General features: G+C 49.6%; 1 protein-coding gene across 6 annotated transcripts; it reads left to right on the top strand.

The window, feature by feature from the left end:
• The first annotated feature begins 6,137 nt into the window (after positions 1–6,137).
• Positions 6,138–25,123, top strand: SDCBP2 (syndecan binding protein 2). Of its 6 annotated transcripts, none has more exons than XM_043480343.1 (9): positions 6,138–6,261; positions 15,981–16,053; positions 16,711–16,780; positions 17,395–17,495; positions 21,551–21,709; positions 22,561–22,736; positions 22,816–22,987; positions 24,263–24,354; positions 24,607–25,123. In XM_043480343.1, the coding sequence occupies exons 2-9, from the start codon at positions 16,000–16,002 to the stop codon at positions 24,659–24,661; spliced, it is 879 nt and encodes a 292-aa protein (XP_043336278.1). In that variant the 5' UTR covers positions 6,138–6,261; positions 15,981–15,999; the 3' UTR covers positions 24,662–25,123. The 6 variants fall into 6 exon arrangements, with proteins under 6 accessions (XP_043336278.1, XP_043336280.1, XP_043336281.1 ...); XM_043480345.1 differs by lacking the exon at positions 6,138–6,261 and adding an exon at positions 9,449–9,676; XM_043480346.1 differs by lacking the exon at positions 6,138–6,261 and adding an exon at positions 9,683–9,914.
• The last annotated feature ends 958 nt before the right edge of the window (positions 25,124–26,081 follow it).

Consider the following 26,081-nt stretch of genomic DNA (forward strand, 5'->3'; position numbering starts at 1 on the left):
CTTAAGTAACCCACAGCCAGTTTCTGTTGATGGGCGATCACAAACTCTGGTTGACTCCCCTCCTCAAGCCCAAATGCTGACACTTCCCCTATCCCCAAGTTGCTTGTGTGTGTTTAGATGCTCCGCCTGTGCCTCTGGTCAAGAAGCTTGGCTGCTGCGACCAACTTTCACCAGCAAATTACCAAGTTAGACCCAGGGCCAGGCTAATGAGGGTGGCACAGCCGCCACAACCTGCAAGGGGAAAGCAGACAGATCCTGGGTTCAAATCCCAGTTCCACGGCTTACCACGCGTGATCATGGGCCCTCCACATACCTGTCCGAGTCTCAGTTACTTGTCACAACACCCCAGTGGTCCTGTTTTAGGAGTTTCAAGGAGGTAAGGGGTGGAAAGCCCCTTGCCCCATGCTTAGCACACTGTAGGCACTGGATCTGAGAAGAAACTGGGTCGGGAAGGAGAAAGACGTTAGCTCTCACGTTATGGGTTGTGTCCCGGTCACCTGGAGAGGTGAGTCAAAGGTAGAGTAGGGTGCAGCAAGCCTGGCTGTGCCCTGGGATCTGTCTTTTTAACAAGTGTTCTCTACCCAGAGGTCTCTGTTGCAGGTGGCTGGGGTCAGTGCCCTTGGAGAAATACAGGATTCAAGGGGAATAGAGGAAGCGAGGGCCCAGATGGTGGGGCCGCCACAGTAGTGGGCCATCTGGGGACCTCAGCTTCCCACTTGCTGGAAGCTTATCTTGGGAGAAGCTCCAACCTGGATGGATGGTCCAGAAAGGATGTAAGTCATTTGTTTATTTGATCTCTGATCACATTTAAAGCAGTAATGGATACACTTTTCTCACCTGGATAAAACAAAAATTCAATAACGTGGATATTATAACAATTCAAATTTAGCTGGCTCTTCCCATGGGCCCCGTGTCATTGCATACTTTGTGCTAATAAATACAAAGTGAAATCATTCTCAAAGGTGAGGAAACTGAGGCCCAGAGAGGTGGAGTGACCTCTCACGCGGCCTAAGCTCAAGTGGCCTAAGCATAGAGATTTTAGCCCAGGCAGGCTGGGATTCCACAGCCATACAATATGCTGTGCCCCCTTTAAGATATCACTTTTGGGTATTTTTTGAGGGGGTGGTATTGTAAGGGGTCTCTGGCCGGTGCCTGTCTTCCAAGCAAGGGGCTAAGTAGAGCTAAATGGGGTGAAGCATGAGGGAGTCAGCCCTCTCGCTCTCAGCTCCCACCTGGGAAATCCATGACTCAGCTATGTGGGGATGGGGACGACTTCCAGAGCCCTGACAGCTAGGTTCAGTTCACAGCCAGGGCCTGTTCACACACTCGGGCTGTTTGGCCTTAGGCAGGGTGCGCCACCCTCCTCATCCGGGGGCTGCGGGGAACAGCGTGAGATCAACGCGAGAGCAGAGCGTCCCACGTGCAGGCGGAGCACTTCCTGTTACCACTTAGCGGTACTGATGCAGCTGTGGTGACCTAACCCGGGTTTTCTACACCATTCCGGTTCTAGGCAGAGGGTAGAAGTATGCAGTTGGCACTTCTCTCTGCCCAGCAGCCATTCGCCCTTCTTCCATGAAAAAACCTCCTGTTTTCACTTGAACCAGTTGACTTTTGTTTCAGTAACTTGTAGCTGGATTCCTTCCAAGAGGAACTTGGAAACACGTTTATGGAGTGTCAGCTATGTCCTAAGCACTGCATATGATTCATTTAATTCTCATGACAAGCTGGTAAAGCAGGTCCCACTACTCCATTTTTAGACGTGGAGACTGAAGCCCAGAGAGGTTTAGTAACTTGTGCAACGTCATAGATCTGAGACAGAGATCTGATGCCCCAGCCCAGCCCATCTTTTAAATGAGTTAGTCATTACATTTATATCTGTGATCGACTTTTCTAGGAGGGCATTCATTTGCTCAATAGATACTTACTGAGAGCCTATTATATGCCAGGCAGGGTGCTGGCCCTATGGATGAGAACCCCATAGACAAGTCCCTGCTCTCAAGGAGTGCCTATTCCAGACGGCACAGAGGTTTCATCTCACAGTCCAAATCCAGATGGTATTAGTTACCAGCCACATTATTCTGAGAGAATTCTGAGCTGCCTCTGGGCTCAGCAGGAAGGGGTGTTACTGGCTGATCCGTGAAGGGTGCTGTTACAGAGTTTCTGAGTGTATGGTGCATATTGGATACCAATGGTTTAGATTTTTGAAGATGGTTATGCGAGTGTATAACAAAGCAGAAACATATCCTGGTCAGACCACAGGTTCTAGTTTTCATTTTGAAAATAGCCACTGTAGATCTAATAACTAGGCCCTACCCTCAAGACTTAGGCTCAAATTGGTGGCTAGCCACCTTGGTGGCTGAGATGGTAAAGAATCTGCCTGCAATGTGGGAGACCTGGGTTCAATCCCTAGGTTGGGAAGATGCCCCAGAGGAGGGCATGGCAACCCACTCCAGTATTCTTGCCTGGAGAATTCCCATGGACAGAAGAACCTGGCAGGATACAGTCCATGGGATCACAAAGAGTCAGACATGACTGAGCGACCAAGAGTGCACATGCTTAAAATATAAAAAAAATTTAAAAGGACACATGAACAATACAAGATGATTACTATCAAGGAACAGAACGGAACAGCACAGTCTGATCCAGAGTTCAGAAGCGAGACGGGCCACTTGGATGGGAGTGATCACGGAGGCTTCCTGGAAGAGGAGCTTGGAGTGGGGGCAGGGGGAAGGCATTCCAGGAGAAATAGCAGCAAAGGCAGAGGTAGGGAAGCTTGAGGTGAGAGTGGAGAGGCCTGCAGCCTGGCTGAGGTAGGAGTGCTGGGGCAACAAGGTTGAAGTGGTAATGATGATGAGATGGGCCATGGAGTCTTAATGTCAGGCTGCGAATTTAGTCCTGATCCTGACCCTCCCTCTCTCCCTTCAGTTGTGGTTCAGTCACTCAGTTGTGTCCGACTCTTTGCCACCCCATGGACTGCAGCACGCCAGGCTTGCCTGTCCTTCACCATCTCTCAGAGTTTGCTCAAACTCATGTCCATTGAGTTGGTGATGCCATCCAACCATCTCATCCTCTGACGTCTCCTTCTTCTCTTGCCTTCAGTCTTTCCCAGCATCAGGGTCTTTTTCAACGAGTCGGCTCTTCGAATCAGGTGTCCAAAGTATTGGAGCTTCAGTTTCGGCATCAGTCCCTCCAATGAATATAGGAGGGACTGTATTCAATAGGGAACCACTGAAGACTTTGAGCAAGGGCATGCTACAGAAAAGTATCAATTCTTCTTGGTGACTGCGATAGGAGAGAAGTCAGCTGGAGGTGGCTAAAACACCAGGGCACAGAGGGCGCACCCTGCATGTAGGTGGGGGTGAGGGGACATAGATCTTGTCCCAGATCTGTGTGGACAGACATGCTGTGTGACCACAGGCAAGTTCCTCACCCTTCTGGGCTGGTTTCTTCCTCCATCTTCTTGAAAAGCCTGCCCCTCCCCCACCGTTTTGTTTTTTTTTTTTCTTTTTGCGGTGCTGTGGGTTCTTAGTTTTGCACTAAGGACCGAATCCCTGCCTGCTGCAGTGGAAGCATGCAGTCTTAAGCACTGGACTGCCAGGGAAGTCACGAAAAAGCCTTTTTTAGACCCTGACTGAGTGAACTGAGTTACGTGTGTGTGGTGGGGGGTGAGGGCAGGGGATGTCACATGGTTCAGTTAGGGTCTCTATTTGCTACTTTTCTTCGGACTTGAAAACCTGACCTAAGGTGGGTCCATCACCCACGGTCTCCCACACACTTCAGGCCCCTGTGGCTCAGCCCTTGGGTGTGTCCACACCTCAGCTTCAAGTGCATTTGTCTTATAGAAGGAAAAAAAGGACCTTGGAGCCACTTTGCAGCTGCGTCACTCAAGAGAGGGACTTTGCCTCTCAGCCTGCTTCGCAGGGATGGCAGGAGCCACTGAAGTAATGACTGTGAGGCACCTGTGGTGGAGTCTTATGCTCTGCATCCTTGCTGCTGCTCCTGTTTCCTGCTCTGGCTTTCAGTGTGGGGCTCTTGGCTATAAGCCCCTGAGGCTGGCAGTGTCTCCTCCGTAGGCTGAACACTTTCTGGGCCCCAGCCAGGATCTGACGCCCCAGTGCCCCCTGTCCAGGCTCCTCACAGGGACTGTGACGTGGGCCCGCCCGGCCTGCTGAGCCACCCTGACGTTCACCCCGCCCTGGGCGGCTGCCCTGCATCATTCCTCCCGGGACTGCCCAGGCACCAGGTGTGACAGTCACCTCTGCGCCACCCAACCCACCAGGACCTCAGCTAAATTCTTCCCTGCTTTTTGTTTATTTTACATGATTATTTGGGGGGATGGTCAAATACATTAAATTTTTTTCAAAATTTAAAACGCACAAAAAGTGTGCTAGTACAAAAAAAAAAAAATCCCCTCCCACCTCAGCATTGAGCCCGTTAGTTCTCCTTCTTGGAGATAACCCATCTAAATTCCTTTTTAAAACAATTAACCTTAATTTGATCCCCCCTTACAAAAATCATAAACATTCAAAGCAAAAACTAACTTCAAAAGAAAACCCCATCACCTTGAAACAGACACAGAAATACAAATCAAAGCCTATCCCCACAATCCCACCATCCAAATTTCTAGTGTTTTAGGATATGACCACCCAGACAGTTTTCCGTGCATATTTACTTTTTAAACAATGAAAACAAAACACAGGATGGCCGTCATAATACTGATTTTTTTTTCAATATGTTGCCAGAACATTTCCTTGTGGCTTTTTAAAAAAAAATGAGACCATATTTTGTATTTTATTTATAAATATATATTAAAATTATAAATATTATGTATTGATATAATTAAATTATATAAGTCTATACTATTTATTATGTTAAAAACCAGGATACTGTTGAGAGGGTTACCGAATTTTTTGGTTTTGTTTTTGGTTCTTTAATGATTTTGCCTTTTCTGAGCTTGCACAGTTTGTGGTTGTAGGTCCATAGTAAATTGAAGCTGTTTTGACTCATAAGAGAACAAACACATGGTTGGTTACCAGAAGGGAAGAATTCAGGCAGTGGACAGCCAGGGAGCCCCAGGACTGACGCGCACACACTGCCACATTTAAAATATGGAAAACCCACAAGGATACCCTGCACAGAGCAGGGGACTCTGCTAACCGCCACGCGGCCTGGACAGGAGAGGAGCCGGGAGGAGGACAGACACGTGTGTACGTACAGCTGAGTCACTCCACTGTGTACCCAAAGCCGTCACAACACTGTCAGTCAGCTATATTCCAGTACAAAATAAACAGTTAAAAAAATTAAAACCTTACAAAATAAGCAAAAAAAAGAAAAAATAAAGCTCTTTTCATCATTCATAGACATGCACCATAAGATTTGGCCACTGATTTAGATGTAGGAAGTATAAAAGAAGTAGAGATCTCAGATGTGTCTAAGTTTTCTCATTTGTGTTACTAGGTGACTACTGATCACATTTACTAAAACAGGCAATGAAAAATGGAAAGCGTAATTTTGATGAGAAAAAAAGTTATAAAACATATTTCAAACTCCTCTAACTAAAACAATACTGATAAGAAAAACACACGTAATCCTTGTGTTTTTTCTTAATCACCATCTTTTTAGAACTTTGCGTTTATCGTTGTGTAGTAATGTGTTACAGCAACCAAGAATACAGACTTTGTATTACAGGATGTAATACAGGATGCCTCATTGCTTCTTTAAGTGACGTTGATGGCTTTCTGATCTTCCAAAGACACCTTATTTAACTGACCCTGATGATGGGCATTTGGAGATTTCTAGATTTCCCTATTACAAGAAACAAAGTGATGGGCCCTGAGACCCCACCCTACCCTACTTATTTTCTTATGACAAATCCCTAGAAGAGGAATTGTTAGGTCACAAGGTATGGCCATTTTTTAAGACCCATCAAACTACCTTCATGTTTAGAGGAGTAGGTGTCCTATCCAAGTCTGATTTCCTCAAGATCAAGAAGTCTGGTTCATACCCCCGCCCCGACAGGAGCTGTGAGCCCCTAGCCCCATTTCTACATCTAGACTAAGGCCAAAACCCTCCTCTGAACCTGGTGACCTCGGGCAGGTTGACCCAGCTGCAGGAACTTACTTGGGCCCATCCCAGGTCTGGGTGAGTCAGCTGACCAGGGAGCAGGAACCCAGCTGGGACAAGGGCCACCACTTTCCAGGGAGGGGACCAGAGTCCGTCAGCAGGGGCTGGAGAAGGACGAGCAGCAGCACCTGACTACAGGTAAGAGCCGGGCGCAGGGCCCCTCGGCGGGGGGGTCACCTCTCTTCTTTCCCTGTTTCGACCCTTCTGGGACTTCCAGGCCTATTCTTCTCAAGGTGCCTCTCTCTGGCAGTGAAATGTGAACTGGGGTTTCCTCTTCTGAGCCCGGCCCTGGGCCAGGTTCAAGGATAGGTGATCTTTATCCAGACATCACTAGGGCTCCATCCAGGCTCCTTCTGACTGCTTGGGACAGTGATCACAGGGACGGGACCCACACTTTGTTCCTTGAAATGGGCCCCTGGGAAACCAAAGAGCAATCTCTGCAAGGAACTGAATGCAGGCTTCAGTTTCTGTTACTTACTTCTCTGCCTGAAGCTGTTTCCATCAACAAGCTCCCTACCAAGGAAGGAGAACCTGCTGGGGGACTGGGCCAGTGGCCTGACCCAAGAACTGGTTTCCTCCTGTGGGGACTCCCACACAGCTGGGGAAACTGAATGAGGTCACGGATATAAGGAGCATGTCTCCACACAGCTAGCCTCAGGAAATGGTGCTTAAGACGGGGCTGCTATGTGCTGGGCAGGCACTGCACTGGCTGTTGTACACACGGTGGTCCAAACTACTAACAACTGTACCACCATCGCCTCTAGCCTGGGCTCTCTGTTCACTCGTGCTCCCTCTTCTGTCTTCCAAATGAAAGTCAGACCATGTCATTCTGCTGCTCAACATTCTCCAGTGGCTGGCTCCCATCTCACAAAAGTCTATGCCAAGTCCTCAGCACGACCCACAGGCCGTAAAGGATCCAGTCTCTCTCACCACCTCTCCAAGCTTCTGTCCTACTACTTCCCCTCTGAACAACTGACTTCAGTCTCATTGGTCAGACATTCCCTAAACAGAATAGGCACTCTGACCTTAGGACCACTGCAGTGGCTGTGCCCTAAGCCTCACTGCTCTTCCTTCCCCATTTAGGCCACTTGTGGCCCCCACCCCCAGCAAGAAGGCTCTTCTGGACATCCAGGCTCTATCCTTCACTCCCTATCACTTCCCTAACCACCTAACTACCTAACACTTGCAGAGGCACTTATTTATCCAGCTAGGTGACATTCAAAGGCAGGTTTTCTTTTGTTCCCTGCCTTATTACCGGTACTTAGAACAGTACTGGGACTTAGGTGCTAAGTGAATATACTGAATGAACAACAGCTAACGATTACTGCATGCCCTTTATTATGGTAGTACTTTCTGTACACATCTCTTCTTAAGAATCTTTTAACCTCCACAACAACTCTGTGATGCAAGTATTGTTATTCATATTACAAAGGAAGAAATGACATGCGGAAGGGACTTGTCCATGCTTGCTCTCCAGCCAGAGCACATCAGTCTGAACCCATCCTGCCTGCCTCCAAGGTCCTTGCTCACATTCTGCCTCTCCTGTGCCTGGGTTCAGAAGCATCCACACTCCTTGAAAGAAGTTCACAGTTTTTCTCCAGCAGGCAGTACAGCCTGAGAGAGGGAGGGGGGTATAAGCTGGTGGCCTAGCAACAGCCTCTTCTTTTCCAGCTCACCACATCCCTGGGCTAATTTGGCCTTCCAGGAGCTATTCCTCTGACACCCTAACCCACGCTTCCCTCCCGCACACTGTCTTCTAAAGGATGGATGAGTTGTCCACAGGAACAAGTGGGTGTCCCGTAGTGTCAGCTCTTTGGAACAAAGTGTTCTCATTTCAAAGCCCAAAGATGGGGGCTGGTGACCCCTTTTCAGCCCTGCTGGTCTCTGAGAACCTGATTGCTGCTCGGTTGTGGGAGTTGCTATCACTCAGAATACAACAAAGTACAGAAGCTCAGAGATGGAAATTGTGGAAAATGCCGTGGGAGAAGAACATTTCTCTGGGTGAGCTAGGTTAGATGGGTTCTTTCCTTTCACAGGAGTCAATTAATTGTAGGAAATCACCAGCATCATATTGAGCAAACTCTTCCATTGTCATTACAGGAGCCAGCCTTTCCATCTACTTCATCAGGGCACTGTTTTATCGCCCTTTCTAGGCCCAGGGTTTTTCTTCAAAGGTCTTTTTGGAACTTTTTGTCTTTCCCTTGAATCTGCTTCCATTTCAAGAAACAGTAATTGGACCTCTGCTGTGTGCCAGGGAGTGGGCACAGCACTAGGGCTTCAGAAGTGAACAACATTCCTCACCACAGAGGGAGACAGGCAAACAAATACAGAGTAGTGGACATCCAACTCAGAAAATGCAGACCTTGCTCACAGTAGGTGCTTAAAAAACAGTAGTGGATTGAAAGGTGAGATTAGTAGTGGAATGAGTATGAGATTCTGTGGTTTAGAAAAGGGAGACTTGCTTATCTGTGTCTGGTTGGGGGAATTTGGGGGTAAAGTGAGTTCACCAGATGAACAAAGTGGTGGGGGCAGGGGAGATGTGAATGGCATTCAAGACAGCGGGAACAGCACCTGTAAAAGCACAGAGGCAAGAACTAGCAAGTTGAGTTAGGATCAACAGGAGTCTAGAATGAATGAAATGCAGGGTAAGTGCACAAGAGTGAGGTTATCAGGAGTCAGTGGAGAAGGTACCTGGAGTCAGGTCAGGGAGATTTGAATATCAAGATGAAGTCGGAGATTTTACTCTGAGGGTAGGAAATGGGTAGGCTGGAGGGCAGGAGCCAAGGCTAACTCCCACGTTTCTGGCTCTGACCACGGGGTGCATTTGGTGGGGTCACTGTAGAGGGGCAGCAAAACTGGGAAAAATTAGTTTCAACCAGCGGGAGGTAGTAAAGACCTGGAAGGCGGCTGGACTCTTGGGTCTATGCCTCCCATCCCTGGAGTAACATACTCCACTCTCCTCCTCTGGAACCTCCATTCTTCACAGTCCAGTCTGTGTTCCTTGGCTTCCTCCGGGAGGCCTTCCCCCTTGCCCCAGGCTTTTATCCTGCACCCCACAGACCCACCTGCCCGAATCTCTAATAACGAGCAGTGGGTCGTTTTGCTGTGGGAAGTGATCTGCCAGGCTAAGCCCAAGACCCTCACGCCGAGCGGCAGGCCCTCAGTCATTCTCGGGTGGGATCCCAGGGTGAATCTTCCTGGGGCGGAGCACCGGGACAGGAAGTCAGGGCGGGACAAGAAGCTTGGGAAGGTGACGTCTCAGTGGGTGGGAAATACTCGGGGATCCAAGGTGCTTCCGAAACCTAAGGAAGCGAGGTTTCTTCCTCTTCCGTCTTCCTAAAGAGCGACAGGCAGGCCGGAGCGCAGGCGTGTCAACTTTGCCCTCCTCCCTCCCACAGCTGCCTGAGAACGGAATCCTATCAGTCAGGGGAGGGTTCAGCCGCACCCACTCTCCTTCGGGAAGCCGTTAATGGGCTAACGCTCAGGGGCGTGAGGAGGTGTAGGGAGACGTTCCCATTGAAAGCGCAATTTGATCCGCGTAGCTTCCACACCGGTAAAGAGGCTATGCGGAGCCCGATAGAGCCTTTCCACGCCTTATTCTGCTGCTCTACCTGATTTTGTGTGTGTGTGTGTGGATGTGGGTGCCAGCCACGAGCGTCTGGAAAAAGCAAGAGGCCGAGGGGACGCTAGGATCCCACCGAACCAACTACCCGCAGAGGAGGCTGCCATTTTCCACCCACAACCGCGGAGCACCCTGGGAACGCCGCGTAGCCGCGCGCAGCCCCGGATGGGTGAGACGCATGCGCTCTAGCCGCCGCAGCGCGCCCTAGCGGCCTGGCGAGAGGCTTTGCCGTAACCCATAGCAACCAGGGGAGGTCGCCTCTCTCATTCCGAGCAGAGTTCGGAGCTACAGGAGGGTCAGAATGGGAGTCTTGGAGATCTTTGATCAGCGATCGTTGGACAGGTTAGGAAACAGGGCTGGGGTGAAGAACAGGCCCTAGGGACCTGTGGCGCTTTCTCCGGTCCTCCTATTCACGGAGTTGTGTGCCTGGCTGCTTCCAAAAAAAGCAGGAAATTGAGGCTGAGGGAGGGGGTAGGTTTGTAGGTTTGTCCAGAGAGGCTATTCACCCCCCCACCTCTTTAGGAGGCATTGCTGTGAACAAAGCTAGTGTAGGTGATGGAATTCCAGCTGAGCTATTTCAAATCCTAAAAGGTGATGCTGTTAAAGTGCTGCACTGATATGCCAGCAAATGTGGAAAAACTCAACAATGGCCACAGGACTGAAAAAGGTTAGTTTTCATTGCAATCCCAAAGAAGGGCAATACCAAAGAATGTTCCAACTATTGCACAGTTGCACTCATTTCACATGCTAACACAGTAAGCTCAAAATCCTTCAAGCTAGGCTTCAACAGTAAGTGAACTGAGAATTTTCAGATGTACAACCTGGATTAAAAAAACGCAGAGGAATTAAAAGGCCCGGACATCACTTTGCTGACAAAGGTCCGCCTAGTCAAAGCTACGGTTTTTCCAGTAGTCATGTACAGATGTGAGAGTTGGACCATAAAGAAGGCTGAGCACTGAAGAATTGATGGTTTTGAACTGTAGTGCTAGAGAAGACTCTTGAGAGTCCCTTGGATAGCAGCGATCAAACTTGACAATCCTAAAGGAAATCAACCCTCAATATTCATTGGAAGGACTGATGCTGAAGCTGACTCCTTTGGCCACCTGATGCAAAGAGCTACTCATTGGAAAAGACCCTGATGCTGGGAAAGACTGAGGGCAAGAGGAGAAGGGGCCGGCAGAGGATGAGATGGTTGAATGGCATCATCAACTCAGTGGACATGCGTTTGAGTAAACTCTGGGAGATATTGAAGGACAGGGAAGCCTGGCCTGCCGCAGTCTGTGCTAAGTCACTTCGATCATGTCCAACTCTTTGTGACCCTATGGACTGTAGCCTGCCAGGCTCCTCTGTTCTTGGGATATCCCAGGCAAGAATACTGGAGTGGGTTGCCATTTCCTTCTTCAGTGGGTCTTCCTGACCCAGGGATTGAACCCCTGTCTCTCATGCCTCCTGCATTGGCAAGCAGGTTCTTTACCACTAGCACCACCTGGGAAGCCTTACGCTACAGTCCATGGAGTTGCAAAGAGTCGGACGTGACTGAGAGACTGAATAGCAACAAGTTGAAAAAAAACCCTAAAACAGCATGTTGCCCTGTCTGCACTGTAAAGAAGAAATGAGGGCAATGAAAGAAATATAATAAAAGAAGATGCACTTCACTATGTAAAAGCTCAGACTGGGTTACACCGGATGACGCTTGTACCTAACTTAAAATGAGGAAGTTTGGATTTGTGTGCTCAGATGCTCAGTCGTGTCCTTCTCTGGGATCCCATGGACTGTAGCCTGCCAGGCTCCTCTGTCCATGGGATTCCCCCAGCAAGAATACTGGAGCGGGCTGACAGTTCCTCCTCCAGGAGATATTCCCGACCCAGGGATCCAACCAGGATCGTCTGCTTGTAGGTGGATTCTTTGCCTCTAGGGCCACCTTGGATTTAATAGATAGTATTCAGCTGAATTTTGCCAAAGTTTATATTTGGCATCTTGAGTCAAAGCTTAAATGTATTTGTATACAGGCGTGGAGTGACTGTGCAGACACACACGAGTGTGTTCTGGTGACCTACCCGTGTTGTGGAGAATTGACAATGATTTTTCAAAATGGTGAACCAAACCAAGAATAACTTCCTCAGATAAGCTGGTGTATATATTTCTGGATGATATATTGTATATTAAAACCAGGGAGGAGAAGGAAATGGCAACCCACTCCAGTATTCTTGCCTGGAAAAGTCCATGGGCAGAGGAGCCTGGCGGGCTGCAGTCCATGGGGTTACATGACTGATCGTGTGTGCACGAGGGTGGAGGGAGATGGGCTGGTAGCAATAAAGTGGTAGAATTAAAAAAATAAAAATAAAACCAGGGAAAGTTTCATTGTATTTGTATATAAAACAGGTTATACACAGGTTTTTTTGTTGCTTCCATGAAGGTTTGATGGGATATTGGAAACTTGTGCGGGGCAGTTTGTTGTGATGAGCTGTTCTGTGCATTACAAAAGGTCCCGGTCACTACTCCCTGCTTCCTAAACGCTAGTAGTGTCCCCTCAGTCTTGTGACATCCAAGAAGGCCCACGCAAATTTCCAGTCTGTTTCTTGGAAAACCACTTATCTATTCAGCCAAATAGCAATTTTTGTCAGCATCTGTGTGCTGGGTGCTGTTTCAGTGGGGAGGCATAGGGTGATGAACAGGACACAATCCCTGGCATTCTGAGTTGGAGTTCAGAATGAGGGGATACCCAGATAGTAATTGTATAATATGATAAATAACTTGACAGTAGACGCGGTACCAGTCAGTTTGGGAACACAAGAAGACCTAGCCAACTAGCCAGGGGTCCTATGGCCTGAAAAAGCCAAGCAGAGAAATCGCATTTGAGCTAAGTCTTGAAAGAGCGCTATGCAGAGAAGGATGGTGTGCCCAGCAGAGGGATCTGCGTAACCAACAGGTCCAAGGTTGCTGGCACACAAGGGACACTCAAATAGTGTGAGTGAGTAGATGGATAATTGAATGAGATATGCATATTTCCTGGCAGGGAGCCATTCCCCACTATATTGTGAACTGCTAAAAGGCAGGGAAACACCTGCCTCTTGATTTCACCCAGATCCCTAACGTTGGTTGAGACCCAGAGAAGATGGCAGTGGTGAAAGTGTCCCAGACCCGGAGGACGAGTTGTGTGATCCCAGCCTGGAAAGGATCTCCAGGAAGTGGATCTCAGTTTCTGCTCGCCCAGATGGCAGCTGCTACAGATATAAAAGCTCTGCTACTTCGGTGTTTGAAAAAGCAGGGCAGGGATGCCTCTTCTTTTCACATCTGTAGCTCATGTGTGATCCAGGGTGTTTTTGATGGGTGGTACCTTCTGAGGACTGTCCCAAGAGCCAAGTCTCCTAGAGTGTGTGCACAAAAGGGAAGACCACAGGCAAAGGGGCCTCTCCCCCCAGCTGGTTTAAAGCAGGTCAGAGCCAGTCTCCCTCTCCCCATTGGACCATCCCTTTCTCCTTAAGATGGTCATTTCTGCCCCAAATACTAGGTGAGGGCAACGATCTGCAACTGCCTGTCCCCAGGAACCAAGCAGGCAGTGTGAGCCAGCTGGATGGGTACGTTGGGAAACAAGAGGTGTGTGCAACCTCATCTAACGGCAGGCTGTGACTCCGGCCTGGCTGAGTGTTGCTTTTGTATGATTCCTGCTCTTGCATTGCCAAGTTGTTGTTGTTTTTTTTCTTCCCATACAAGATAGAAGTGGAGAATTTTATATTTCCAGATTTTAGCGCTTTACTTTACAAGGAGAAATGTGGAAGCCCAGGCAGAATGCATTGCTTCTGGAAATATTGAGTTGATGTCCACGCTAGGGGCTAGGGGCTCCACAATAAATTAGAAAGTCCAGTTTCTGACCATTTGGAACTCCCAATAGGTAGATCAAGAGGCAACTTCGGAGCAGTGAATGATCAACAGACTAAGAACATGAGTTGGGAGGGGAGGTGGGTGTGTGGGCAGGGGGAGCAAACATCAAGGCAAGTTTCCTGAAGAGCCCTCTGATATGGAACTTGAAAATAATTGGAAGTTAGCCAGGTGGGGAGCAGAGGGAGTAGAAAGGTATGCCAGATAGAGGGCATAATAATACAGGCAAAGGCCTGGGGACATGAGAAAGTTCAATTAATTCAAGGATCTAAAAGTAGCTCATTGTGGCTGAAGCTGAGGGTGGGGGTTGGGAGAAAGATGTGTGGAAAGAAAGAAAGCAGGAATTAGGCAGGGGTGCAAGCAAATGTCTATTGGGACTCAGGGCCAATGAGTAAATCGGTCTTGATGTAAGAGACAACAGAGGCTGAGGGGGTCTGGGGTGCCTGGGAGTTGACTACGACTCAGATGTAGCCACTCAGCAGTGGTCCAGGGTTGCTAGAGTGTCCTGTTTTTCAGGAGCAGTGTGAAACTAGATTATTAAATGCAGTGTCTAGAGTTCTAGACATTTAGGCTGCTAATTTTGAATGTATAAGGTCCTTGGCAAGATCAAACATCTGTTTGCATCTGGCCTGTGAGCCACTGGTTCCAATCTCTGGAGGAATCGTAAAGGGTGTGTGGACTGGATTCTGAAAGTGGGGAGCCATTGGGTGGGGGGTGGGCTTTAAGCAGGGCCATGGCGTTCCAGACTCACACAGAAAGGACCTTTTGGCTGGAGAACAGCAGTCGAATTGACTCATTGTAGATGTTGTGGTTCCTGCAGGAGAATGTGGAGATGGAGGAGGACAATGTGGGGATGGGTGGGGAGACGGAGGAAGACAGCGTGAGGATTAGGGATGGAATATTGGGGAGATGGGGCGGATAGGCAGACTAGAAGGGATGGTGTGTGTACGGGGTCATTGGGGAGGCTTAAAGTTGATGTGTGTTAAGGCAGCAGGTGCAGAGAAAGGCCAAGGAAGAGCGATGGAGGGAGATGACCTTGACCCCTGGAGATCACTCAGGGGAGATGCCCAGAGATTCTGAACCTGGTCCATGAATGTGGGCCCAGTAGAGTGAATAGAGTCCCCCTGGGTCCCCAGGAACTGCAGTTCAGGTGGGAAGACAGACTGAGGACAACTGAAGAGTCCAAGACGGGAGGCTGGTCCGAAGTCTCTGCTGAGGGCAGGGCCCTGGGTGGGAGCAGTGGTGACCTCACTGTTTGAGGAGCCAGGGCAGGAGGGTGGCGTAGGGGCTTCCAGCTGGTGAGGACTGGCTGAGCAAAGGCTGGTAGATGTGATGGAGCCAGTGTGTTAGTGGGTAAATGGAGAAGAATCCAGAAACACAAACCGCTCCTTGCTCACATAGCATCTAGGGGGGAAATAAAGCTTTTCTGTGGGTAATTTCTTTCAATTTCTTTGGGTACCTTGCTCTAAGGTCCTGCTGGTTCTCTCCCCGACAGGTAAGAAGGTTTTTAGTAAATGCTTATGGTCCCCCATCATTTCTTTATCCCTCTGAACAATATTCTGCTGAGCATATAAACTCTGTTACAGTTTGTGTGCATGTTTTTTAAGAGTTTCCATTGGCCTTCATCACGATCAAGATCAATACTCGCCAGTGAAGCCTCAAATGCCCAGAGATGGAGAGGGGTGTAGGGGGGCAGGGGAGGAATCCTAAAGTGCCTGCTGCCTTTCTGTTGTAATATGAAGTCCCCACCCACTTGACACTGGACTGAACCCCGAGTAGTTGTGGGAGGATGCTGCACAAACCCCTAATGCTGGCTGGGTATACAGCAGGTGCTCACTGTGCACCAACTGGACTGGGTTTAGGTCTTGAGTGATAAGATCTTGTAAGGCTGTCTGACCTTTGAAACGGCAGGGAAGGATATGGCCCCCCAGTCCTGCTTTACCTGGTCAGCATGTCCTGGGTGACCCCTGGGTTCAGGTTCTAAAGCCCAGAGTCGGCTGAACATGGTGGGATGGGATTTTGCAGGAGTGGAGAACATGGGCTTGGGAACCAAACAGACTCTGGCTCAATCCCAGCTCCTCCATCTCTAAAATGGGGATAATAATACCTATTATATAACTGGTATAATATAATAATATATTATTATATAATATATAAATATATAACAATAGAATATATATTATATAATATATGACAATGTATAATATATATGATATGTCATATGTATTATGTATAATAATGTAACAGTAGTATAATAATAATAATACCCTTCCTGCCATCTTTCTCATTCTGAGAGTGCTGAGGGGCACTGTCTCTGCCTCCTCTCACCCTCAGCACCCCGCTCTGTGCCCTGCAGGGTGTTCCAAAGAGCAACCATGGCCACGCTGTACCCATCTCTGGAGGACCTGAAGGTGGACCAAGCCATGCAGGTAAGCTTTCAGGCTGTTAGCCCGGGTCCCCCGACGGGGCTTCGGGATTACCCCGGGATGGCTAAGGGAGGCCTGTCTTGGATCAAGGTTGGAGGCCCCTGGGAGTTCCTTATTGGCCCCAAGGCATGCCGGTCCCCAGGGCAGGGCCTGCTGGGCAGAGCAGGAGTCCAGAGGCCGAGGCAGTGGGACCACAGCAGGTGGAGGAGAGGAGCAGCTACAGGCAGGCCTGTGTCTGGAGCTCGCTCGGTCCCAGTGCTTCCTCCCTCGGGGGTCGTGCAGACCCCATGCTCTAGGGCAAGCTTCCAGGGTAAACCCTGTGGCTATGGTGTTTGGCCTCCTCAGCCCCCAGAAGCCCTTTCCTCCTTCCATCCTGTGTGAGGTCTTAGTGGTTTTTGGGAACCGGGGGCTTTTAGACTGACAATTACCTTGGCCACCGCAGGTAGTAAATGAGTTGTGACATTCAGTGGGTTGTGGGCCCCTGGGAGAACCTCCCTCCTGAGGCATGGAGGTGTTCGAAGCCACATTTATTGAAGGGTTGGATATCTGCTCAGGCCACGAGCATACCTATTGCCCTGACCCCCAGCATCAGGGAGCCCCAAGCCCCAAGGGCTCTGGGGTTCTGACCACAGCTGACCGGCACTCCCCTTCCATCCCCAGGCCCAGGCCAGAGCCGTACCCAGGATGCCCGCCCTGCCAGCAAGGGGCAAAGGGGACTCCCAGCCTCCAGGTGAGTGATGCGGATGGGGTGCTTCCTGCCGAGAGTGACTTCTGCTGGCCATTTCCGAGAGCCTGCCTCTTGCCTGCCACCGAGCCATGGGCACTGTGTACAGTTGTCCCCTCTACTTTGAGGGGGACACTGAAAAGCTGTGACCTTGTGAGGGCCCCGATAGCCCTGACTTAGGGCCACCAAGGAGACCAGGATGTATGCGGTGGCCCTGGAGCTGCTCTGGCTATCTTGACTCTGGTCCTGTGGTAGCAAACTTGAGCTCAGGCCCAGCTCCTCTCCTCCTCACCGTGCAGTTTCCCAGAGCTGCCTCTGCGTCGGCTGGTGCCAAATAAAGTCAACTGAGCTGAACACCAAAGTGATCCGTGAGGGACTCTGTGTCCCAGGCTGCTCCTGGGGAAAGCAGACCACCTAAGGGGAGGAGGACCCACGTTGCCAGCGAGTGTTCCCAGGGCTGCAGAGCCATCTCAAGAATATACTGCATTCTTGGGAGTAAACAGCATCACGAGCCCTTTTATTTCTTAACAAAGATGCGTGACCCCTTGGGACCAGGCAGGTGTGGCTAAGCTCATGGCCAGAGTAACATCTTTCTTTTCTCCCCCTTCCCTTCCCATCAGTTTTGTACCCTAACCTGGCAGAATTGGAAAACTATATGGGTCTTTCCCTCTCCAGCCAAGAAGTCCAGCAGAGCCTGCCTCAGACTCCAGAAGGTGCCAGTGTAGGTATTTTTCTCTTGCCTGATGCGGGCCCTCCTTCCTTGGTCTTGCCATTTAAACAGACTTGAATCTCCTCTCTCTAGCATCCCTGAGGCTCTGTTTCTTGATGACACGTTTCATTTTGAACCTTCATGAGAAGTGCTGTGGGGTTTCATGGTTTCCTGCAGGCCTTGGGGCTAGAGGGCCATTGCCTGCCCTTTGACCTCTGACCTGCTGATCTAAGCCTGCTGGATGAGAAGGGAGGACATTAAACCTGGCCTGAGCCCGGGTGCTTCTAGTGAGGGGCTGCCTGTGACTTGCAAGCAGCTGCATAGTTAGGCAGAGTCTGTGAGGAGGAGCTTGTCAGCCCCCAGTCCCCAAATGAAATAAAAATCCTTGATTCTTGTTCTCCATGGCTTCAGGGAGAAAAAAAAAAAAAAACCATAACATAGAAATATTCACTCCTGAAAATGTATTCACTTATAGAATCAGTCCCAAACTGTCTCCCCATCAGCTTCAACATTCCTGGTTGGTCCACTGTGCTGGTCCAGTGCAAATAGATTGCAAAGTGCAAATACAAATCTTGGTAAGACTGCGGGATTTCATGAGATTGATGGAAGTGATGATGAGAGCTGCCACACTGACAAATGGGGATTTTACAGGAGAAATCAACAAGGATGAGGACATGTGGGATTCTGAGCAAAGCTGGTGACACCCTGGAGTGTTTCGCCAAAATGACACCCTTGACAGTCACATAGGGAAGCACACACAGGAAGCAAAGTAGGTCGCATTGTCCAATTTTAATCCATTGATTGATCTCTCTTTGGTCAATACCCTAGACAACCTACATTTGATAAAAAAATAAAATATGACAGATAGTGCACTTTCATAATTAAAATTTTTAATTATTTTTAGTTTAAGTTTTTAAGTAATCGGAGATTCAATCAGGAAGTTGCCAAGACAGAGAAGTCCTTTGTACTCTTCACCCAGTTTCCCCAGTGGTTCCATTTTATGTAACTGTACTATAACGTCAAAACCAGGCATTTTACATTGGTACAATGTGTGTCTAAGGTTCTGTGTCCTTTTATCACCTGCAGCCACCAGCACATTCAAGATCTAGCACTACATCATCACCACAAAAGTCTGTCTTGTGCTCCCCCTTTATAATCATGCCCAGCCTCCCCTTCAGCATCCTCAGCCCCTTGGCAATCACTAGTGTGTTTTTGCCCCTATAATTTGATCATTTCAGAAGGTTATGTAAGTGAACTCACATGGTGTTTGACCTTTTCAGATGGGCTCTTTCAGCATCGTGCCCTGGAGATCCTTCCAGGCTGTCGCCTGTTCCAACAGTTCACTCCTTTTTATTGCAGGATTGCGTTCCATGGGGTAGCTATAGCTCAGTTTGTTTAACCTCTTGAGGGACATTTTGGTTGTTTCCAGTTTTTGTCTATTATAAACTAAGATATTACAGATGTTTGTGTACAGATTTTTGTACAGACATAAGTGTTTGTTTCTCTGGGATAAACGCCCAGGAGTGCAATTCCTAAGCAGTGTAATACTTGTATGGCTAATTTTCTTAGAAAGAAAGTGCCAAACAATTTTCAGAGCGGCTGTATTATTTTATTTTCCTGCCAACAATGCATGAGTGTTTTGTTGGCACATCCTTGCCAGCATTTGATATTATCACTATTTTAAATTTTACTCATGTGGGTGTGTAGCAATGTCTTATTGTGGTTTTCATTTGCACTTTCCTAATGGCTAGTGATGTTGAACATCTTTTCATGTGCTTATTTATCAGCCATATATTCTTTATGATAAAATGTTTATTCACATATTTTGCTCATTTTCTAAATGGATTTTTTTTTAAAGTCAACTTTTGAGCCCTTATTCTAATGTCCTTTGTCATTTGATTTGTAAATATTTTCTCCCACTGTGTAACTTCTCCTTTCATTGTATTAAAAGAGTTTATTGCAGAACAAAAAGTTTTCAGTTTTGATAAGGTCCAATTTATTGATTTTTTTTCTTTGTGGATCATGCCTTGGTGTCCTAAGAAACTTCACTGAGCTCTAGGTTCTGAAAAAATTTCCCTTTTACTTCTAAAACTTTTATAGTTTTTGTTTAAATTTATGATTGAACTTGAGTTAATCTTTGCATCAGGCATGAGGTCACGATTCATATTTTGCCTATGGATATTCAGTTGCTCCCAGGCCATTTGCTGAAAAGACTCTTCTGTCTCCACTGAATTGTTCTCACACCTCTGTTAAGAAGCAGTTGCCCCTACTTGGTGAGGCTATTTTTGGATATTCTCTCTTCTGCTCCAAAGGTCTGTCTCTCCCCAACATCACCCTATCTTGGTTACTGTAGCTATATAGAAAGTCCGGAAATTTGGCAGAGTGATTTCTCCTGTTTTTTCCTTTTTGTCAGAATAGTTTTAGCTATTCTAGTTCCTTTGTGTTCTCAATGTAAAGTTTAGATTAACCTTTCCTGTATCTATAAAACATAGAGACTGTGATAGGAAATGTATTAACTATGTATATCAACTTGCAGACAGTTGACAGCTTCACCTAGTTTTTCTGATCCATCAATACAAAATATCTCTTTGTTTATTTAAACCCTTGATCAGGCTTCCCTGATAGCTCAGTTGGTAAAGAATCCACCTGCAATGCAGGAGACCCCGGGTTGATTCCTGGGTCAGGAAGATCCACTGGAGAAGGGATAGGCTACCCATTCCAGAATTTTTGGGCTTCCCTTGTGGCTCAGCTGGTAAGGAATCTGCCTGCAATGCAGGAGACCTGGGATCAATCCCTGGGTTGGGAAGATCCCCTGGAGAAGGGAAAGGCTACCCACTCCAGTATTCTGGCCTAGAGAATTCATCCATGGGGTCTCAAGGAGCCGGACATGGCTGGCTGAGCGACTTTCACTTTCAAACTCACAATACATTAAAAACAACAGTAATGAGTACTCAAAATTTCTCTTTTTAATAACTTCACTGTTTTCTACTAATATCTATCCTACTGAGGTTATTTCAGTTTATTTTATCTAGAGGTAGAAATATCATATGATGATGTGATGGGAATTCCATGGACTGTATATTTCATGGGGTCGCAAAGAGTCGGACACGACTGAGCGACTTTCATTTCACTTCACTTCTTTCATCTCCTTTATCAGTGTTTTGTCTTTTCCAGTGTACAATTCCTGTATATGTTTTATTAGCTCCACACCTAAGTATTTCTTTCTTTTTTTTTGAGCGGTTGTAAGTGGTATTGTATTTTTAATTTCAGTTTCCATGTATTCATTGTTAGTATCTAGAAGTACAATTGATTTTTTTGGTATGCATTGGTCTTGTGTCCTGTGACCTTGTTGAACTCACTTATGAGTTCTAGGAGTTTATCTGTAGATTCTTTGCACTTTTCTAGTAAAGTATCATCTCATCTGAAAATAGGGACCATTTTATGTTTTCTTTTCTGATCTATATGTCTTTTATTTCCTTTCTTTGCCTTATTGATCTGGCTAGTTCTTCCATTACTGTATTTAACAGTAGTGGTGGGAGTGGACACCTTTGCCTTATTCCAGATCTTTTGGGGGTGGGTTAGTATTCACTCATCTTGATACTTTTGACATAATTTTTTTCAAGGCAGAAATCAACTTGAGCTCCTTTACCCCCTCATTGTTCACTATTTTTTGTGAATCTTTTTATTTTTAAGTGGATTTTAAAAGGTTCTCCTGACACCAAGTTGTCTTGGAAAATGAGGACCCTTTTTCTATAATACACACCTGTCCTCCCGTCTCTATTTTCCTGGGCTGTGTTTTGGGGGGGGGGGGGGGGGGGGGGGGGGGGGGGGGGGGGGAGTGTGGACTTTGACGCCCCCTAGTGGCTTCATGGCGCCATGTGTCCTCTTGCCCGCAGGAGGGAAGTGCGTGCGTGGTCTGCGGTGGGCTGTGGCTCAGGGTGCACCCCCTTCTCTTTTCCCAATCCCCGCTCCCACGCCTGGGCCTTTTTTTTTTTTTTTTCCGCCTGGGCCCTTGAGGCACGAGGCCCCACGGCGCTGGCTGACCTTTGCTCCCCTGTGGTTTGCAGGCAGCGGTTTCGGGCCCCTCGCCGGGCCAGGTGGTGGCGCCGGTGTCCGGGAACAGCCTAGGCGCGCTGCGTGCGGAGATCAAGCCCGGGGTGCGCGAGATCCACCTATGCAAGGACGAGCGTGGCAAGACAGGGCTGCGGCTGCAGGCCATCGACAAGGTGGGGCTGGGGTCGGGCGGGAGAGGAGGGTAGGGGCCCCGCGGAACGCAGAGGGAGAGCTCGCCCGCGGCCGAGGCTGCCCGCGCTCCCCCGCGTGCCTCCGGGGTTCTGGCCACATCGTCCACCAGCGGGAGACCGTGGACCACAGTCAGAAAGGTGCTGCGCGGGGCGGGAGCCAAGGCCCACCTGAGCCCTAGGCAGGCTCGTCCTCTCCATCCCCTCCCATAAGGCACTAGGGCTTGCTCTAGGTTGTGCCAGGGATCCTCCACTTGCCCCTCCTGGGACTTCATGCCTCCTTGCTCCTCACTCACAGGGATCCGGCTTCTGGGAGGCTTTCTGCAGACAGTGGAAGGCGAGGGGTGTGGGGGTGTTGGCTCAGATGCCAGTGTGAGAGGCCTTGTAGTCTGGTGACTGGGGATGCAGCCACTAGTTGGAATTCCTGAAAGTGTTAGTTGCTCAGTCATGTCCAACTCTTTGCGACTTCATGTACTGTAGCCCGCCAGGCTCCTCTGTCTATGGAATTGTCTAGGCAAGAATACTGGAGTGGGTAGCCATGCCCTTCTCCAGGAGATCTTCCCAACCCAGGGACTGACCGAGTCTCCTGCATTGCAGGCAGATTTTTTATCATCTGAGTAACCGGGAAAACTCCTGAATTCCTGACTCTGTTGCTTCCTAGCTGTGTGGCCCGTTTCCTTACCAGGAAAATGGGTACCCTGTATGTTACTGTACAGAGTTACAGCCCCAGGGCCCAGTAGGCTCTGAGAAGATCAAGAGGCAAGCAGCAGCCCAGGAGGAGGCACCTGGGCTCAGGATGGGCTGGGGGAACTGACTGCGGGGCTCACTTCCTTCAGGGGCTCTTCGTGCAGCTGGTCCAGGCCAACACCCCTGCGTCCTTGGTGGGGCTGCGCTTTGGGGACCAGATTCTGCAGATTGATGGACGTGACTGTGCTGGGTGGAGCACGGACAAAGCCCACCAGGTGGTGAAGAAGGCATCGGCCGAGAAGATCGTCATAGTCGTTCGGGACAGGTGAGCACCCGGGTCCCAGGAGCCTGTCTGTCTGCCCTTGGTTATGCCCCAGGCCCAGCTCACTGTCCCTCCCTGCCAGGCCGTTCCAGCGGACCATCACCATGCACAAGGACAGCACAGGCCATGTCGGCTTCGTCATCAAGAAGGGGAAGATCATCTCTTTGGTCAAAGGGAGTTCTGCAGCCCGTAATGGGCTCCTCACCAACCACTATGTGTGCGAGGTGAATGGGCAAAATGTCATAGGGCTGAAGGTAAGCAAGGCGGAGCGTGGCTCCATCCCAGGGCCTCAGGGGCTGGGAGATCGAGAGGTGGTGGGAAGGTTCGTGTCTGTGGGTGGCTGCTGCCCTCACCCCAGCTTCAGTCCTCATCCTGAGGCTGCAGCAGGGATTCAATGAGACAAAGGTACGAGAGCTCCGAGGACGGTGCAGACACTAAGTGCCCAGTAAATACTCGCTGTTGTTACTTACGCATGAAGGCCAGAGGTGCGATGACAGGTGGTGGTGGTGGGACAGGGTGGGAGCCTTCGGGGAATGGACCCCAGAGGAGGATGAGTCACATGGCTTCTGGTCCCTGGACAAGTGAGAGTGCTTTATCCTGACTGATGCCACCAGGACTGAGAGTGGTTCTTAATGCCCGTTGTGATTTAGAGTGAGGGTCCCCCCTCCTTGGGCATCCAGGGCTTTGGGGCTCGTAGGCAGGTGGAGGTGGCTTGGGGGGGATGCTATCTCACCCCACAGATGACAGTCTTGGCTCCACTGCTCCTCTCTCATAAGGGCCATCTCCAGGTCACTCTTGTCACACATCTTCTCCCCTGTGCTTGACGGTCTAGTCCCATCTAGCACATCTCCCGTTGATCCTGGCACATCTAGGAAAGCACACAGCCTGGTCGGAGATCTATGTAAAGTAAAGGTCACGGTCTCCGAGTAAGGGCCAGAGGCTCGTCTCGTGGCCTTAGCGTTCGTGGCATACTCTATGTAGGTGCTTTTCGTGTCTTGTGCTCCCCACTATCTGAACGGCTTCTGCAGGCCTTTCTTTTTACTGGTCAACAAGATGTAAGAGGAAGAGGTACCCCACAGGCTCGGCTCAGGCCGACAGGAGCCCAGAGAAGAGGGTGGGTGGGTGTGTCTACTGTCCCCCTTTGCCCCCCCACTGCAGCGTGGTTCTCTTTCTGCTTTGGGGTAAGAATCCCAGTGTCACTGGGGCCTGGGAGACAGCACACACGTGTTTGGTGGGATTCCCGGGGCTCTTTGGGGGAAGTCATGTCTGTGAGGCCGTTCGGTGTCAGGCCCACACAGGTCCTCGAGGTGAGGGTAGGAGAGGTGAGTCCATTTTACTGAGAGAGCCTCAGATGGGAGGCCCACATTCTTGCTTGAGCTGGGGCCCTGCCACCCTCACTCAAGGGGCAGCCTGTTCCCTACCGTCATTGTCAGTGGTGGACTCCAGCAGGGCCACGCTGACCACTTCACAGAGGTGCCTCAGAGTTGCCCCTGGTCCCCAAGGTGACCACTCACTCACCTCTTTAACAGGACAAAGAAGTCACAGAGATTCTGGCCACCGCCGGGAATGTCATCACCCTGACCATCATCCCCACTGTCATCTACGAGCACATGGTCAAAAAGTAAGGCTGCCCTCCTCCAGACGCCCCCCTCACCTTCCTCCCTCCCTTCCCCCGCCCGCCCCCCTCACCTCCCCACCTCCTGGCCACCGGCCTCCTCTCCTCTTCTGCAGAGCCTCTGCTCTCCTCCCCTCGCTTCCCTTCACGGGAGCCAGGGGCTTCTGGTAACTTGGGGTGAGGCAAGGGAGGCACAGGTTTTTGGGGGCAGGGGGAGAAGGTGTTGCCAGTTTTGGCGACTGTCGTTACTGTATCTAGGTTGTCCCCGACCCTGCTCCACCACACCATGGACCACTCCATCCCTGACGTCTGAGGCCACGGGACAGCAGCTCAGCCCTGTCACCCTCCTGCCGGAAAGGGAATGTCCCTGCCTGCGAAGGCGCGCTGCCTGGGGGCGGGGCCGTCTCAAGGGGGCGGGGCCGTCTCAAGGGGGCGTGTTCAGGGCGGGGCGACATGGCATCCTGTGCGCCTGTCATTTACATACACTGGCCTTGTTGGAGTCTCAGCCACTCAACGGGGCCCACAGGCAGCCATTCTCTGTGCTGATTTAAATGCTCCGCACGTCTAAACACTTCCTAAAGTTGCAACTGGGTCCCTTTCAAATTTTTGTCTCTACCAGTAAAACAGTTCCATGTTTTGAGAACACAAATACATTTTTTTTTTTGTAAGAATTGTTTCTTTTTCCTTTGCTTGTTCTTTGTCACAAACTGTATAGAGTTATAACCCTTCACTGTCTTTTGAATAAAGATTTGACTTTAAATAAAATCCCTTCCTCAAAAGTAATTGAAATTCCAGAATCCTCAGTCCCATGACGCACCAGTGTTGGTTGTCTTTTAAGCAGTGGTGAGACCGATCCCTTTTCTATGTGTTGCCTCTGGGAACATGACTTGCCGCCGTCATATGCCGCCTGTCGGTGTGAAGCAGGGATGACTCAGTAGTGGTGGGGGGTGGTGGGGATAGTGTGGGCTCTGGAAGGGGACACTGGCTTTAGAGCACCCCCTGCTCAGTGACTCCAGCTGGCTTCTGCATCTGTAGGTGTGAGAATCACTTCAGGGGTGCTGGAGAGGATGAAATGGGTGCACTCTCAGGGCCCAATGGGGCTGACACCCAGGGGGTGCCAAGTGACCCCCAGGAGGGGTCAGATGCATGGTAGAGCTGAGCCAGCTTGCAGCTCTCAGGTTCCCTCTACCTCAGGAAAGATCTCTGCCCACTCAGCTCTTTCCAGGGTGTGAGTTTTGACTCCCATGCGGGTAGGGACAGCGTGAGCCCCCTTCATCCCCCTCACTGCCCCAAAAGACACAATATAAAGAAAACAGGCTATGGATCTGGTTGTGTTTTCATGCTTTAATCCAGAGCTGTTCTGCTGTAGGTACAACTCTGTCAGATCAAAAGGACAAAGGAGACAAAAGTGAAGACCCCTCCCCACCTCCCACCCCCTTCCTGTGTCCCCTGAATTCTCTGTCAAGGGCATGGCTGAATATAACAGTGCACTATGAGTTGTTTGTACTGACCCCTAGGTCACAGAGGGGTCATGAGTTCACTGGGCAGAGGCCCCTCCGTAGGCCTTTACCCCAGAACCTTGTCACTTGCCTCCTGCGCTGCCCCCCGCCCCCCCAAGGTGCTGCCAGGTACCCCGGTGCTACTGGCAACTGGGAATGGTGTTCATTGAAAAGCTAAGTTACCCCCTTGGGAGATATTTGGAATAAACTTCACTTGAGGCCAGCTCTCTGAGC

The sequence above is a fragment of the Cervus canadensis genome, chromosome 10 (assembly GCF_019320065.1).
Source record: "Cervus canadensis isolate Bull #8, Minnesota chromosome 10, ASM1932006v1, whole genome shotgun sequence".
Lineage (NCBI taxonomy): Eukaryota > Metazoa > Chordata > Mammalia > Artiodactyla > Cervidae > Cervus > Cervus canadensis.

Excerpts from the sequence above, each read along its gene's own strand:
- SDCBP2 (XM_043480341.1), top strand. The coding sequence starts at position 12,960 with ATGGCAGCTGCTACAGATATAAAAGCTCTGCTACTTCGGTGTTTGAAA. Across the intron at positions 21,710-22,560 it reads GGCTGCAGGCCATCGACAAG|GGGCTCTTCGTGCAGCTGGT; the intron begins GTGGGGCTGGGG and ends CACTTCCTTCAG. Across the intron at positions 24,355-24,606 it reads TACGAGCACATGGTCAAAAA|GTTGTCCCCGACCCTGCTCC; the intron begins GTAAGGCTGCCC and ends TACTGTATCTAG.